The following is a 16947-nucleotide window of genomic DNA, read 5'->3' as shown; positions in this document are numbered from 1 at the left end:
TCTGTTCCTAGACTCCTGTGCCGTTGGCCAGCACGGCCTGTCTCACGGTGCAGTCGCATGGCAAGACAGACACAGGCTCTGCAGCCAGGTAGACCGAGGGTGGAGTTTCACTTCATAGCTTTTGACTCCAGTGTTCTGTTTTAAAAGGGCATGATCCTAGTCTCTTCAATAGATTTGTAAGAATTGTGTAATTCAAGTATAATGTTGACCATAGTGTCTGGCAGATAGGTGTTAGTTGCTATTTTGTGCCTGTGTGTGTGTTTTACAGAGGTGTTTACAGCCACTAGATTTCATGCGTTTCAGAAAATGTTTGAACTACTGAGGACTATACCCATACTGATATCAGTCTAGTTGTGGCAAATAAGTAACACTCCACACAGCTTATAGATAATGTAGGAGACTTAGCCCACTTACAGATATGAACATTCTGTATAAGATAAATTGTCATAGCTTTTGCCCTTAGACAATTTCCACTGGTAAGAGCCCTATCCAGGGGAGAAAATCTTCCCATCTGTAGCACAGTCCTCTTGTGAAAGTGGGAAGTGGGGTGTTCACGTGTGCGTTGGTCCCACCTGACGTTGTTGAAGGAGTCATGCCAGAGACTTCGTGGTCGTTTCTGAACTTGCCTTTGCTAATGGCTTTACTTTTAATTTGATGATTTGTTTAAAATTAGCTTTTTTAAAAAAAAAATAAACTCAGTATGTAAAGCAGATTAAAACAATCTATTATTGACATAAGCAATTTTAAGTATAACATTTTTATTATGTTACTCACTAAGAAAACCAAGGCGGTTCTGATACATATAATCTTGAAGCTGGAGGCTGTACATGTTTTTGTGTTTTCTGTTTGCACATTGTTGAGAGAAATTGTGAATTGCAGAGTGAATTGGTACCACTGATGTTGTCAAAGAACGGCCTCCTGCAGGTGCCCCGTGTGGACAGATTGCCAGCAGAGCCCTGCCTGGCCTCTTGAGCTTGAAGTCAATGTCTGTGGGTCACCTTGTAGATAGATTAACTCTTGCAAACATAATAAATTATTCTTTATTAGACTACATAAAGAAACAAATTAGATAAATCTTTACTAAAAGCAACAGATTAAACCATGTCTATCTTTCATGTTGCTTATTTAAGACCCTGTTAAAAGGACAGAACAGCTTCTAAGATGAGAACTTGTAAGATGGAAGATGTGTGTGCCGCATTAATCACGTGGTGGTTTTATGTTAGGAACAGCATCCCTTGATCACATCCTTGTATCATTTGCCAAATCAGTCCACATTGTTTTTGTTGCCATGTAATTTGAGGACCTGTTGCATAAGTGCGTTGTAGTAAGTGAAAGAGAGTGTGGGCTGTTCACTGCCAAATACCAAGTTCTCCTGCATCAGTTTGTTCCAAAACCCATTCAGCAAATACTCATTTCAGCCTTGTCTCACTTGAGATCAGACATTAGTTCAACTCTGAATGGTGCTGCTGTGACTTAGCAAATGAATTTTGAACTGAAGCATCGCCATCCTTTCGTAACGGAAAATATTTTTGCAGAATAGTATTAGTCCATTAGACAATGGGTGATGAGAAGTGGCTTTGCAAATGTCTTCATTAACTGTAAAGTTGTGTTAAAAATAGAGTTAACTCAACATCTTAGTTTCTCCCCAAATCAACTGTGTTGTGTCTTCCCAAACACGGGCTTGGAACCTCTCCTGTTATCTCGGTTTCTTTTATGCTTCTCAAGTACAGGTGTGTCATTTTTCTCCTATAAACTTCTTGCAAATCTTTTGTTACATTATTGCTACATTTGAGAAATTTGGCTGGTCTGAAATGGTATTCATTTTGTTACTTCGATCTCTAATTTTTCTAGTCTAATATTTTCTTGGCGCATTTTTTTAATAAGTAAAACCAGTTTTGTTTCTTTCATTTCACGCAGTCTGCCTTTGCTTCTTTTTCACGCCTCAGACTGTTAGCTAGGCTGACTCTAAGCACAAACGGAATCCCAGTCTTATTCCTGACTTTAAAGTGATGCTTTGTTGCTTCATTATTGGCTGTTTTGTTTGCAAAGACATCTGATAGGACCTTTGTCAAGCTAAGAGGGTTCTGCCCTAGTCCTAGTTTGCTTAAATGCCTTATTTAAATTATGAGTGGGTGTTGAATTTTATCACAGTTTTCTTCTGCACTATTGAAATTACCCCCTGCTCTGCCCTCAGACTGTTAGTGTGTTTTTTCAAACCTAAGATGGCAGAGGGTAGAGTTAACCTTTGTCTTCAATCATAGCACACTGCCATCAGTGGTCCATGAAAAGCCTCTCATATTTTGTTGGGTTTAATTTTATCCCCTTCCCTGCCAGTACCCCAATTCCACCCTCCTCTACCCCCTTCCCTGCTGTTTGCATCAGCTTTAATGTGTTTGCTCTATGGCCTTGGGTGTATAGATGGTATTTTCTGTGTATACATTTTTAATTTATGTAAATGATTTTGTGCTGTAGGTTTCATTGTGTCCTTCCATGCCACAATAGGAGAAAGATTAATGAAGTACAGTAGTTGTTTACTGAAGATTACTGTGCAGTAGTTATAAGCAATGAACGGGAGATACCTGCTGTGACACTGATATTTGTTTAAAACATTAGGAGTTTTTTTCCTCATGTTAAGGTATCCTTTTATTCCTGGTGTAAAATATGATACACTTTTTAAAAACCTTTCTGAATTTGCTTTTTATATTTTACTATTTCCTTTCTCATATTTTTGATTACCTGCTTTTGCTATATCTAAAAAAAAAAATGGAGATGCTTTCCTATTCTTTTTTAAATCTTGGAATAGTTCTACTCATTACTACCTGCTATCTAGCTTTGAAATTTGGGCTCATTACTACCTGCTATCTAGCTTTGAAATTTGGGCAGAACTTCATTTTTGTAAACCTGTGAGGATTGGAGATGATTTGCAGAGAGCTCCTGGCCCACCGTGGGACTTGGGCAGTCATAGTTGCTCTTGTTATGGGTGCAGGTGCAGGATGGTCACATTTTGCTGGTGCCCAGCGCAGCGCTGCTCAGCAGGAGGGTTCAGGAAATGTGTGGTGAGGGAATGAATGAACAGCTAATGAACACTTTAGGAATTTTAGTTGATACCTTGTTTTATAATATCTTTTCACTAAATATCAATGTTTTGTTTAAGAAACTTAGCTTGTTGAGGCTCTATTCATAAAACATTGTCATCTCTTTCAGGCACTTTTAAATCAACTTAGAGCTGTGTTTGATCAAATTATTGAACTTCAGAATGCTCAAGATGCAATATACAGAGCTGCTCTGGAAGAATTGCAGAGACGATTACAGTTTGAAGAGAAAAAGAAACAGCGTGAAATTGAGGTATGGTCTTTACACTTGTGAATTTATCTATTTGAATAATGAACTCCTTGCTACACACGATAATCTTAAATGCCAACAAATAACTTTCTTGCCAAAATTGTCAGACAGGTTGAGATGTGCCTATACTGCATTTGTCCTGAGAAATCACTGACAGTTGTAAAGAGGGAGGGGCCACCCTCACTGTCATCATCATCCTGTTTCACAAAATAAATAAAAACAGCAGCATTCATGAGAATTACAAGTCTCCTGCCTGTTTTCATTACTAAGTGCCACAATGCCGACGTCACCCGTCGGAATCTCCACAGCTGCCTCCACTCTGCATCGCTCTGGTGTTTGAAGCTTGTGGATCATGTACCACGCTGCATTTTGCAAATGTATGCATCTACAGATGCTCCTCAACTTACAGCAGTCTTATGTCCCAGTAAGCACATTATACATTGAAAGTGCATTTAATACAGATGGAGCATCCCTAATCTGAAATACGAAATACTAAATGCTTCTAAACCCGAAACTTTTTCATCACTGACATGACGTCACAAGTGGGAAATTTCACACCTGACTCCTTTGCTTTCTGATGGCTTATTGTACACAAACTTTGTTTCCTGCAGAAAATTATAAAAAATAGATAAAATTACCTTCAGGCTACTATGTATTTATGGTATGTATGAAGCATAAATGAATTTCATGTGTAGACTTGCTTCCCCTCTCCAAGATATCTCATTATGTATATGCAAATACTGCAAAATCTGAAATTCAAAATACTTCTGGTCCCAAGCATTTCAGATAAAGGACACTCAACCTGTACCCCAATAAACCCATCGTTAAAGTAAAAAAAATCTTATGTCAAACGATCTTAAGTTGGAGACTGTATATGTATGTTTATATACCTGTAATGCAAGTATATGTGTATATATAATAGGTATAGGTATATGTATATGCATATGTATGTGTTTGTGTGTGTGTGCATTGCACATATGTGTGTTTACAGGCACATGCATGTATGTGTGTGTGTGTGTACATGTATATGTACATGAACCAAGTTTCTGTACTTACAGTTATTTTCAGATTTATTAAGCAAGTTTGGCTGTTTATGGGATTTCTTTTATTTACTATGATCTGTTTAATCTTTTACTTTTTCAAGATACAGTCATGTGCCACATAACGTTTTGGTCAATGACAGACTGCATATATGACAGTAGTCCCATAAAATTATAATGCCATATTTTCACTGTACCTTTTCTACATTAGATATGTTAGATACACAATACTTACCATTGTTTTACAGTTGCCTACAGCATTTAGTCACACGCTGCCCAGGTTTGTAGCCTAGGAGCATAAGCTGTGCCATATAGCCAGGGTGTAGTCGACTGTACCACTAAGTTTTTGTAAGGCACTCAGTGATGTTCACATAGGGACAAAACACCTAATGATGCATTTCTCAGCATGTGTCTGTCTTTAATGTCATATGATGGTACTAACTCTTGAGATTGTCAAAAACATTATTCAGTCAATACAGTTTGGTTAGTTTTACTTTTGAGTATTGTTTCTCTTAAAACCTGTGTTAGAGGACCATATGTAGCTTAGAGAGTGCTCAACCACTGGGAGCACAAGTTATTTCTTTGGTATATTTTGGAAACATTTGTATCGCTAAGGGCTCTCATTATTCAAAGTGGATTTTGGTAATTCTGAAGTGTTGTAGAGTTGGCACACAGAAGCTCTTGGGCCTTGTCCAGGCAGCCCTATGGATAACTTAAAGTCGGATGTACTCACAGTTCTGCCTAACTCTATAACTTACTGGCTTTGCACCTTTGGGTGGCTCACCTCTCCAAGATGTCGTTTCCTTATTTGTAAAATGGGTGATAAGGAATATGACCTCACAGAGTCACTTATCTATGTGTGATGATATATGACGCTTATTCAGTAGGCATTCAATGCATGCTGGCCACTGCCATTTGTAAAACTGCCTATGTGCCCCAAGAAGTTTCCCTTCTAGAGAATTACTAAACTGTCTAAAAATCGACCAAAATCACTCCTTCAAATTTTAACCCTGTGCTAACAGCGTGTCCGCTGACCGTGTGGGAGTGGAAGGTTCTCTTGGGCAGTTAGCCGTCACAGTGAGTGGGACAGATGCATAGGCCAAGTCCATGCTGATTCAGGATATTCCATTCAGACTTGCTTAAGGATGCAGGAGGAGACACAAAAGCTAAAACCATATCGGAGAAGTTATTTAAGTTTAAAAAGCAAGATAATCTTCAAAGCCATCATTTCGATCTGAGGTCCCCTGAAAGTTCAGAAGAGATCATGCAAGTCGCCTCCTGGAAAGAAGACAGAGCCCTGGGTGTGTGCTGGGACCGAAGCGGCGCCCGCCAGCTTCACCCGCTGGTGCCACCATGTTCTTGTGCTGCCGTTGGGTGGGGGACTCCAAAGGGCGCTTTTCCTCCTCATGGCTCTTCTGTTTCTTTCTACTTTTCTTCTCACACACTATAAATATCAATTTATAGTGATATTTCCAATTCAAACGTAGGATTTAAGGACTTTTACTTCTTTCATTTTTTAATCAATGTATCTTCAGTGTTGAAAACCTTGGTTTCTAACATGATCGTACTTAATTATTTGCTGTCTTACGATAATGCATCCATGCATGCACCCATACACGTGACTGTTTCAGAATAAGAATCCCGATGCTGCCACTTATACGGGAACAGTATAGTTTTGAAAATAGTTTTACTTTTTTTGCAGTTTTTTTTTTTGAGGGAAAAAATATTTCTTCTATTATTCTAGTAATTTTTAAAAATTTTTTGCCAAAATTTTTTCCACTAAATAGATGCATTCAAATTCCATGTGGTAATGTCCTTGAAATAACTGCTCCCGTAAGGCTCTCCCACCAACTCACTGCACAATTAGGTTAAGTGGTTTCATTTTGGCTTTTAATTTTTAGGGATTGCTTTTATTTATAAAACAGAATTGAATACAGTTATCTAAGATAGTAACCTGATGCCAAAACAAAGCATTTGGGTAGTTTAGCTTTTGTTGCTCTCTGTGTCCTAGTCTCCCTATAAACATGGACTGGGAAATCCACAGTATTATCACACTGATAGATCAAAACGATATTGTGTTACAAACAAGTTTCAGCTTATTCCAAGAATAGAACCCTCTCTATTATCATTCTAATAAAGATATTGTAATTCATGTTTATAAACTAAAGGGGAAAATTATATGATCATCTCAATAGATGGAGAAAATCATTTAATACCAAGTAAAACCCGTTAAAAAGGTTTGCATGAATAATTTTATAATAAGACATCATTCTTGGGGGTGAAATATTGGAAGCACATCCCTGAGACAGAGTGAGACATACACGCTCCTGCACTGATGGTCCCAGCCAGGGCTACGAGCTGAGAGGAAGTACAGAGAGAAGGAAAGAAAGCTGGCATTTTGTTGTTGTTACAAAAGTCTGGTTGTGTAGAAACTAGACCTCTATCTCTTGCCATGTACAAAAATCAAATTGAAATGGATTAAAGACTTAAATCTAAGACCTCACATTATGGAAATACTAAAGGAAAACATTGGGGGAAACTCTAGGACATTGGTCTGGGCAAAGATGTCTTGAGTAATACTCTACAAGCACTGGCAGCCAAAGCAAAAATGGACAAATGGGGTCACATCAAGTTAACAAGCTTCTGCACCCAAAGGAAACAATCAACAAAGTGAAGAGGCGGCCCAGAGAATGGGAGAAAATATCTGCAAACTACCCATTGGCGAGGGATTGATAACCAGAATATATAAGGAGCCCAAACAGCTCAACAGGAAAAAATCTAGTAATTCCGTTAAACAATGGGAAAAGGATCTGAATCGACATTTCTTGAAAGAAGACAATACAAATGGCAAACAGGCTTATGAAAAGGTGCTCAACATCATGGATTGTCAAAGAAATGCAGATCAAAACTACAATGAGCTATCATCTCACCCCAGTTAAAATGGCTTTTATCCAAAAGTCAGGCAAGAACAAATGCTGGCGAGGATGTGAAAAAAAGGGAACCCTCACACACTGCTGAGGGAATGTGGATTAGTCCAGCCACTGTGGATATAAGTTTATAGTCGAGTACATGTATGTCCTTAAGTTATCGAATAAGATCACAGTAGTTAAAAGAGTGGTGTGGGCTCAAGGAAAGACAAGTAATTGGAACAGGGTAAGGTCCAGAAGCCCACATGTAGAGACTGTTGCTCCGTGGCCTGTGGTGCTGAGAGCCGTGGGGCCTGGGCCTGGCTCTGGGCAGCACTGGCTAATTTTAAACAGCTCAAAATATACTGTTTTACTATACTAAGTTTAGATGTTTAATGTTAAAATTTTAACGGCATACACCAACAAATGTTGGTGAGGATGTGAGAAAACTCTTACGCTGCTGGTTCTGGATAAACTGGAATAACCACTTTGGAACACTGTTAGGCAAGGACCAGTGCCGAACTCAGGACTACCGTGACTCAGCATTCTCTCTTCTAGGTGTAGTGCTCAACAGAAGTGCGTCTCAGGCACACCAGGCCTTGTTCCCATAGCCAGAGTGTCTCAGGCACACCAGGCCCCGTTCCCATAGCCAGAGTGTCTCAGGCACACCAGGCCATGTTCCTATAGCTAGAGCGTCTCAGGCACACCAGACCCCGTTCCCATACCTAGAGCGTCTCAGGCACACCAGGCCTTGTTCCCATAGCCAGAGCGTCTCAGGCACACCAGGCCCCGTTCCCATAGCCAGAGTGTCTCAAGCACACCAGGCCATGTTCCTATAGCTAGAGCGTCTCAGGCACACCAGACCCCGTTCCCATACCTAGAGCGTCTCAGGCACACCAGGCCCCATTCCTATAGCTAGAGCGTCTCAGGCACACCAGACCCCGTTCCCATAGCCAGAGTGTCTCAGGCACACCAGGCCATGTTCCTATAGCCAGAGCGTCTCAGGCACACCAGGCCCCGTTCCCATAGCCAGAGCGTCTCAGGCACACCAGGCCCTGTTCCCATACCTAGAGCGTCTCAGGCACACCAGGCCCTGTTCCCATACCTAGAGCGTCTCAGGGATACCAGGCCATGTTCCCAGAGCTAGAGCGTCTCAGGCACACCAGGCCCCGTTCCCATACCTAGAGCATCTCAGGCACACCAGGCCCCGTTCCCATAGCCAGAGCGTCTCAGGCACACCAGGCCCCGTTCCCATAGCCAGAGTGTCTCAGGGATACCAGGCCCCGTTCCCATAGCCAGGGTGTCTCAGGCACACCAGGCCCCATTCCCATAGCCAGGGCTCCTCCGGGGGGAGGTGGTGATTGGAAGGGGCTACAGGAACATCTGGGTGCTGAGATGCCCTCGCTCTGCATCTGCATAGGGGTGACATGCGCATATTCATCTTGTGATAACTTATTAAGCTGTTCACTTAAGAGTTTTTACACTTTTTTATATGTGTTATACTACAGTAGAATAGTATATTTTAAAAATTTGTGTTAAGAAATAAAAGACAAAAGTTGGTGGGGAAAAGATGGGAAGTAGTGTAAATATTGTTGTTTCTTTATCTTTTGTAACCAAGCATCAAAAGATATTGTTTGAAGTTCATAAATGAAGTAAAACAGGTATACATAGGTTAAAAGATGTTAGAGATATGAATAGAATGTTTTCTAAAATCAGATGGCAAAAGGAAGGAGGACAATAATTATTATTGCCCAAATTAGAGTATTGATACCCTCCAAAGAAAAAGATGGTATGTTTTATGAAGAGAAGGTATAAAGGTAACCACTGGGACACAGTGTCACTACCTGGCTATTAGAAGAAATACAGGCGATATAGTAGAAGATTACCACCCTCAAATAAACTGGAAAGCATAGTATAAATACGAAGACAGAACTAAGAGCAGATGTACGTCACATCAATCAGGGGACTTGGGTTAAACCCACATAAGGAAAGAAAAAGCTCCTCAATAGAGGATGGTGTTTGCTTGATGCCCCTGGTTGGGGTGCTGGATGGCTTACAGCTGAGGGCTGAAGGTCATTATCCAGGCAGACCTACAAATTGGGAAGTTCTGGCCCGGCGCGGCGGCTCACGCCTGTAATCCCAGCTCTTAGGGAGGCAGAGGTGGAGCACAGCTTGAGCCTAGGAGTTGGAGAGCTGCCAGGGCAATATAGCAAGACCCCGTTCTCCACAAAAAGGTTGAGGGGTTGGGAAGAAGACAAATTGGGAAGTTCTGGTGTAGAACAGAGTGATGTAGGTAGTTTATAAAGAAAACACTGGACATGAACAAGGCATATAAAGCAAATTAAATTCTTCAAAGGAAAGCAGGTTGTGGTTCAGAGCACAAAACAGTAAACATGGCAGGAAGGGCACATTGGAGTGGTGGGAGGTGCAGGGCGCAGTGAGGACCACTCAGTGTGGGCTTCCTGTAAGGCCCAGCTTGTGCCATATCAGTACTCACTTAGAAAACCACCAGCAAACAAGCAGAAATGGGTCAAAACACATGGATATTAGAAGAAGAATTCAGTTTCTTACAGAGTATGAAGGATAAAATGCACATAAATAAGGAAATATGAAAATTCATAACTCTGCCTATATTAATAAATTGGAGAGAATGAAAGTAAATAAACATCCCACTCAGAAAGTTGGAAAAGCAGGAATGAAACCTAAAGAAAAAGCCAAAGGACATAATTAGTAAATTTGAGAGCGAAAATCAGTGAATCGGAAAACAAAGAAGTTAATAAAGTCCAAGAGCTGGGCTCTTTGGGGGGCCAAGGAGTGGAGGGAAATTAAATAAGCCATGACCGAATCTGAGAGGTAGTGAGAGGAGAAGGCACAAACATACAGAACAAGTGAGAAAGAACTTACTCTTTCGCTCAGCTCTGTGGAAAAAAATCTACTTGAAGGAAATCACTTTCCATAGGTTTCCGAAATTGGCCCCATGAGAGAAAGGAAATTGTAAGCAGAACAAATACTAAAGAAGAAACAAAGCCATCGAAGGGCTCCCACCAAAAAGCATCAGGTCAGCCGTGCTGAGAAAGCCTCCCAAACGCACCGTTGGTCAGCTTTGTGCTCTGTGAATTGTTCCAAGTCAGAAAAGGAGAGTTTCTAAATTGTGTAAGAAGCATCATGAAGCTGATGCCCTATCTGAGAAAAAACAAATCTGGGTTGTAAATATTGATGGAGAAATCTTACATAAGATATAATTGAAAAAAGCCTAGATTTAAAAGCATAATTTATGAAGACTAGGATTTATTTCAGGAATGCGTAGGTTTGGGAAATCCAGTAATATAATTCACCATATTTGACAAGCGAATTAAATCATGGCTAGGAGCAGTGGCTCCCGCCTGTAATCCCAGCACTTTGGGAGGCTGAGGCGAGCAGATCACCTGTCAGGAGTTCGAGACAAGCCTGGCTAACATGGTGAAACCCTGTCTCTACTAAAAATACAAAATTAGCCGGGTGTGGTGGTTCATGCCTGTAATCTCAGCTACTCAGGAGGCTGAGGCAGAAGAATCACTTGAACCCAGGAGGCCGAGGTTGCAGTGAGCCGAGATCACGCTGTTGCACTCCAGCCTGGGAGAGCGAAACTCCATCTCAAAAAAAATAAAAATCATAATTCCTATATATGCTGTCTGAGAAGACATTTAGTCAAATTCATCACTGACTGAAAATGATCTTAAAAATAGAAATAAATTGGTATATCTCCAGTACCAAAAAATACATCATGGTTAAGGAACTAGAAGTATTATCACTGAAGTCAAGATAATAGTTTAAAGGGTGCTGGACGCCTTGAGCCAGCTGGTTCCACTTTCACACATACTGTCTTTGTTCTATAAAAATGTGTACAGCACGAGGGAAGGACAGAAGGCTGTTGATCACACGAAATGAGATGAATTATATACCTTGTTACATGTTATACAATGTGATATTAAAAACAATAGAAGCAGTTCTCTGTGCTCAAATGTGTTCGTATGAAATATTTTCAACATACATTGTTAACTGGAAAAAGTAAGCTAGAGAGCAGTCTGGCATCAGAAAATTATTGCAAAAGTGTTGAACAGTACAGAGAGGCATAAAAAGCAGACACCTCCTGCTCCTCACATAACCTGTTTTCAGCCCTACTCTGTAATCTGTTTTCCATCGTGATTTTACTTACATTTGGTACTTTTGATTCTTCAGGGCCAGTGGGGAGTGACGGCAGCAGAGGAAGAGGAGGAAAATAAGAGGATTGGAGAATTTAAAGAATCTATACCAAAAATGTGCTCACAGTTGCGAATATTGACCCATTTCTACCAGGTGTGTATGAGGATACAGAGTGGCTCTTCACACCACTCTGCCCATGTTCTGTACCTGACAGTTGCTTTCACAGTGATGAGAGCGGAGTCAGCCCTGTCAGTCTGACATTTATTTGTGTAGGTGTGAGTAGCACCCATGGTGGACCCTGTGACCCTCTGGGGGACTCAGGTATGCCTGGGCTCCGGGCAGTGCCAGTGTGCCGTCAGTGAGAACTCTGGCCAAAGGGTGGCCCCTGTGGTGGGATGCGGGCACCTGGGGGTGGCCCCAGTGCTCCCCTGTGTTGGGGTGTGGGGACCTGGGCGTGGCCCCTGTGCTCCCCTGTGGTGGGTGTGGGGACCTGGGGGTGACTCCTGTGCTCCCCTGTGGTGGGATGTGGGGTCCTGGGGGTGGCCCCTGTGCTCCCTTGTGGTGGGTGTGGGGAGCTGGCGGTGACCCCTGTGCTCCCCTGTGGTGGGTGTGGGGACCTGGGGGTGGCCCCTGTGCTCCCCTGTGGTGGGTGTGGGGACCTGGGGGTGGCCCCTGTGCTCCCCTGTGGTGGGTGTGGGGACCCTGGGGGTAGCTCCTGTGCTTCCCTGTGGTGGGTGTGGGGACCCTGGGGTAGCTCCTGTGCTTCCCTGTGGTGGGTGTGGGGACCCTGGGGGTAGCTCCTGTGCTTCCGTGTGGTAGGTGTGGGGACCTGGGGGTAGCTCCTATGCTTCCCTTTGGTGGGTGTGGGGACCTGGGGGTAGCTCCTGTGCTTCCCTGTGATGGATGTGGGGACCTGGGGGTGGCTCCTGTGCTTCCCTGTGGTGGGTGTGGGGACCCTGGGGTGGCTCCTGTGCTTCCCTGTGGTGGGTGTGGGGACCCTGGGGTGGCTCCTGTGCTTCCCTGTGGTGGGATGTGGGTACCTGGGGGTAGCTCCTGTGCTTCCCTGTGGTGGGTATGGGGACCCTGGGGTAGCTCCTGTGCTTCCCTGTGGTGGGTGTGGGGACCTGGGGGTGGCCCCTGCACTCCCCCGTGGTGGGATTGTGGGGACCTGCAGGTGTCTCTGCAGCCTTCATTGGGGTTTTTCAGTGACTCCCAATGGGGACTGTCCCTGAGACAGCTGCCCAGCCTGGGTGAGGGGCCGGCAGCCAGCAGACATGGTATAGACCCCAGAAGGCTGGGGACGGCTGCTCTGCATGTCTGTACCTCTGCTTTTGCCTCCATGTATGGGTCCAGTTTCTCATTTCCTCCATTTCTCAGTGTGATCTTAGTGATAGCAGAGATGAAAAGATTTCATGAAAAATATTTCTGTTCAGTCGCTCACCACTTATCATGGAGCATCGAGCCTCCAGCCCTCCAACATCGTGGGTTTGTGTGCTGGTGCCTTCATGTGGTTCCAAATTGAAAGTGAGACTTCACTCACTCTGTTCTGTGGGCGTCTAGTTTGCTTCCCAGGTCCTCAAACTTTTTTTTTTTAATTACTTAATTAATTTTTTTTTTGAGACCAAGTCTTGCTCTGTCACCCATGCTGCAGTGCAGTGGTGTGATATTGGCTCACTGCAACCCCCGCCTCCTGGGTTCAAACGATTCTCCTGCCTCAACCTCCTGAGTAGCTGGGATTACAGGCACGCGCCACCACACCCGGCTAATTGTTGTATTTTTAGTAGAGACGGGGTTTCACCATGTTGGCCAGGCTGGTCTTGAACTCCTGACCTCAAGTGATCCACCTGCCTTAGCCTCCCAAAGTGCTGGGATTACAGGCATGAGCCACCGTGCCCAGCCCTCATACTGTTTAAATATTTATTTTTCTTCAAGATAACTAAGGAGGAACGTTGTCCTTTTTACAAGTGGTCTTACTCTGACCTTGGCCTACTTTTGCATTTTTGTTGAAGTTTCATAAAAGCAGGTTAGTGACTGGCCAGTCATGTTCCATGAACAGGCATCCCTATTGGATGGTGTTTTGACACGATGCCTTCTTGAACTCATGTTATTTGTACAGTATGTATTCCTGTTTCTTAAAAATGGACACCTAATGGTTAGGTCCATATGACTCACTAAAATCAGACATACAAATCCTTTGTATAGCTACAAAGGAGCAATGTGTAATTTTAAAGATTTGTCTGTGTGCTTATTTCTGAGACAACAATGTTCTTGTTTATGGTTACACATTTCCCTGAGGGAGTTAATACATTTTTAAAAAGTAATCTTAATCACTGTAATCCCAGTTTTACTCAAATTACAGTCTTAAATCTGAATGGTAATGATTTACAAGGAAGATTCTTTTCTGTAACAGCAGAAGTCTGTCTCTGCTCTCTGTGGCGGTGCCGGCGACGACAGGGTGTTACCTCCATTGACTGTGAAAGAACATTCAGTCTCAAACCTGTGGAAGAAATATTCTTAGATTTCCTTTTAGTCAGTTTCACAGATCGTTGTATTTCAGTTTCATCACATCATCACAAAATAGGAAGTCACTGTCTATATTTTGGCAATATAACTTCTTAGGAATGTTCTTCTCCCCTCACCTAAAAAGGCAGTGATACACACACACACACACACACACACACAGTGTTTTCCTGCCCAGAGGTGAAGGGTGAAGTTACACACACACACACACACACACACACACACACACGTTTTCCTGCCCAGAGGTGAAGGGTGAAGTGAAGTTACACACACACACACACACGTTTTCCTGCCCAGAGGTGAAGGGTGAAGTGAAGTTACACACACACACACACACACACACACACACACACACTGTTTTCCTGCCCAGAGGTGAAGGGTGAAGTGAAGTTACACACACACACACACACACACACACACACACTGTTTTCCTGCCCAGAGGTGAAGGGTGAAGTGAAGTTACACACACACACACACACACACACACACACACACACACACTGTTTTCCTGCCCAGAGGTGAAGGGTGAAGTTACTTTATCAACACACCAGAGCCTGTGCCCAGGCCTGCCTGTTGACCAGAAGCTGGGAAGGGGCAGCGACAGCTGGTGAAGACTTGGGTGGGGCTTGGTGAGGATGTGATGCCTCAGTGAGTGTTCTCTGCAGATGAGGCCTTTCCAGGCCAGCAGTTCCCGTGAACAGGTCAGCACCCCGTGGCATGGAGCAGGCTCCAGCACTGGGCGGGGATGGGCCTGTACTCAGTACGCAAGTCTTTCAGCCTGAAATAGAAGCAGCCAGTCCTTTCGTCTTATCAGAGTTAGGGGAAACTTCTGTCACATCTTTACAAATGCCCCTAAATAACAGGATGATAGCGAGGCCAGTGCCCATGAAGAGGGCGGCTGCAGCCTCACGTACAGCAGCTAGACCCAAAGACCCGACCGATGCTCTCAATTTGTTCTCCAGCAAGGGCTCTAGGACGAAATCCTCTTTCATGAGTCATGTGAAAGATGAAATGTGTGGCACTGAGTTTTGCATTCAAAATAGAATAGAGTGTTCTAACACCTATTACTTTGCTGTTTTGCTTATTCTTGTGGAACTTAAGAACAAAGTGAAAAAACCTATTGGTTAGTTGTTTTCAAATCAAATGTATTCTTCACTAATTTGTCCTTGTAAAAGGGCGCCTGTTCCTAATGCAGGTGCACTGGCCGTGTGCACTCCAGGGTCCCAGCAGCTCTTGCTCCCTGGACACGTGCCCTGGTGGGCATTTACTAAGGGTCTGTTGATCTGGAAGGAAAAACAGACCCAACCCAAAGGAGAGTAAGGTCCGGGGAATACGTTTGTGGGTCGTTCTTTTCTGAAACAATATTTCACTCCTTTTGCTTCTTTTTAGGGTATCGTGCAGCAGTTTTTGGTGTTACTGACGACCAGCTCTGACGAGAGTCTTCGGTTTCTTAGCTTCAGGCTGGACTTTAACGAGCATTACAAAGCCAGGGAGCCCAGGCTCCGCGTGTCTCTGGGTACCAGGGGGCGGCGCAGCTCCCACACGTGAAGCTCGTGGTCCTCCCAGGGAGCTGCGGGTGATGCTCGTTGCACTGCTAGACACGAAATTCCCATCGACGTCCTGCAGGAACTGCATGCTGCAGGTGTCCTGCCCTTCCGCCCACGAGTACGCCATGTTTCAGCGGAGCGACGTGTGGGAGAAGCCACGTCGTGTTTCACACGTCGGAGTCGAATGCATTTGTAAATCACTAAGTCAAGTAGGCTGGCTGCACTGTTCACATTTGTCTCTAAAAGTCTTCATCGCTAAAAGATACCATAATTTGCTGAGGCTTCTTAAGCTTTCTATGTTATAATTTATATTTGTCACTTTAAAAAATCCATTTCTTTTAGAAAAAATTAGGGTGATAGGATATTCATTAGTTAAGATGGTAACGTCATTGCTATTTTTTTAACATCCTCTTTAGAGGTAGTTTTTGTTAACATAACCAAAAATTAAATTGAAACAAAATGTCCCAACTAAGAAAATATATAGAGCATTTTATTTTTTTTTAGTGTTGTAAAATATTAACCTCTGTGAGATCCTTTGTATCTTAATGCATTACCTTTACACATATTTATTCTTATTTTCTCTCCTTTCAGAGTTTACATTTTTATATTTAATTTACTATTTCAGATTTTTAAAATAGTATAGAAAAAAGTAGGAGTGATAGAGAACAAAAATACTCTTATACAGTGCAACCCAAATACCGCGAATGCATCAGCTAAAGCAGCGTATAAATAGGAATGATGAGAAAGTTAATGGAGTATTTTATTTTCAAAGTTCCTGATAAGCATTGGAAAGAAATCGACATGGATAATGAAGATTTCCTTTTTCCTTGCCTATTTTTTCATTGTAAATATTTATATACTACTGACCAAGATATTGGGGTGGGGGGGATTGTTTTTTGTAAAAATGTCATTATCAGGTCACATAAATCTGCCTTTATGTTGCATAAGTGAAAATTTAGAAAATTAAAAGCAATTATCTTTCAGATGCATTCGTTATTTCTTGAGTAGTTTATGAAGGGACAGTTTACTTGCTGGATTTGGGGGTTGAGGGTTGATAGAATTTGATTTAATATAGTACAGCATATGAATTATTTAATCAGTGAAACCAGGAAAGTAGACTTTTTGTGACTTTTGGTGTAGAAGCAAAGGCAATGCCACCACTCAGATCTCAGGAGCGGTGCTTTAGTTGTCTGAATCCACCTCTGACTCCTTATTAGACTTTTTGCGACTTTTGGTGTAGAAGCAAAGGCAATGCCACCGCTCAGGTCTCAGGAGCAGTGCTTTAGTTATCTGAATCCACCTCTGACTCCTTTAGGTGTGGATTCCCCTTTAAACTAAAGGGGCCATCAGGAATCCTGGCCATGCAGAAATGATTCCATGGCAAAGGCAGAAATTCAATGTAATTTTAGT

At 42.8% G+C, this 16947-nt stretch overlaps 1 protein-coding gene across 1 annotated transcript in view; it reads left to right on the top strand.

The window, feature by feature from the left end:
- Positions 1 to 16520, top strand: part of TUBGCP3 (tubulin gamma complex component 3) — a 105982-nt gene extending 89462 nt beyond the window's left edge. Inside the window, exons 20-22 of the mRNA XM_054446560.2 lie at positions 3205 to 3345; positions 11507 to 11623; positions 15380 to 16520. Of these exons, the coding sequence (XP_054302535.1) occupies positions 3205 to 3345; positions 11507 to 11623; positions 15380 to 15538 (417 nt within the window). The 3' untranslated portion in view covers positions 15539 to 16520. The remainder of the gene's footprint in view (positions 1 to 3204; positions 3346 to 11506; positions 11624 to 15379) is intronic.
- The last annotated feature ends 427 nt before the right edge of the window (positions 16521 to 16947 follow it).

This window comes from Pongo pygmaeus, chromosome 14 (assembly GCF_028885625.2).
Source record: "Pongo pygmaeus isolate AG05252 chromosome 14, NHGRI_mPonPyg2-v2.0_pri, whole genome shotgun sequence".
In the NCBI taxonomy this organism is placed as follows: Eukaryota; Metazoa; Chordata; class Mammalia; order Primates; family Hominidae; genus Pongo; species Pongo pygmaeus.
Note: the sequence above shows the minus strand (reverse complement) of the source record. Positions and strands in the feature narration are given on the sequence as shown.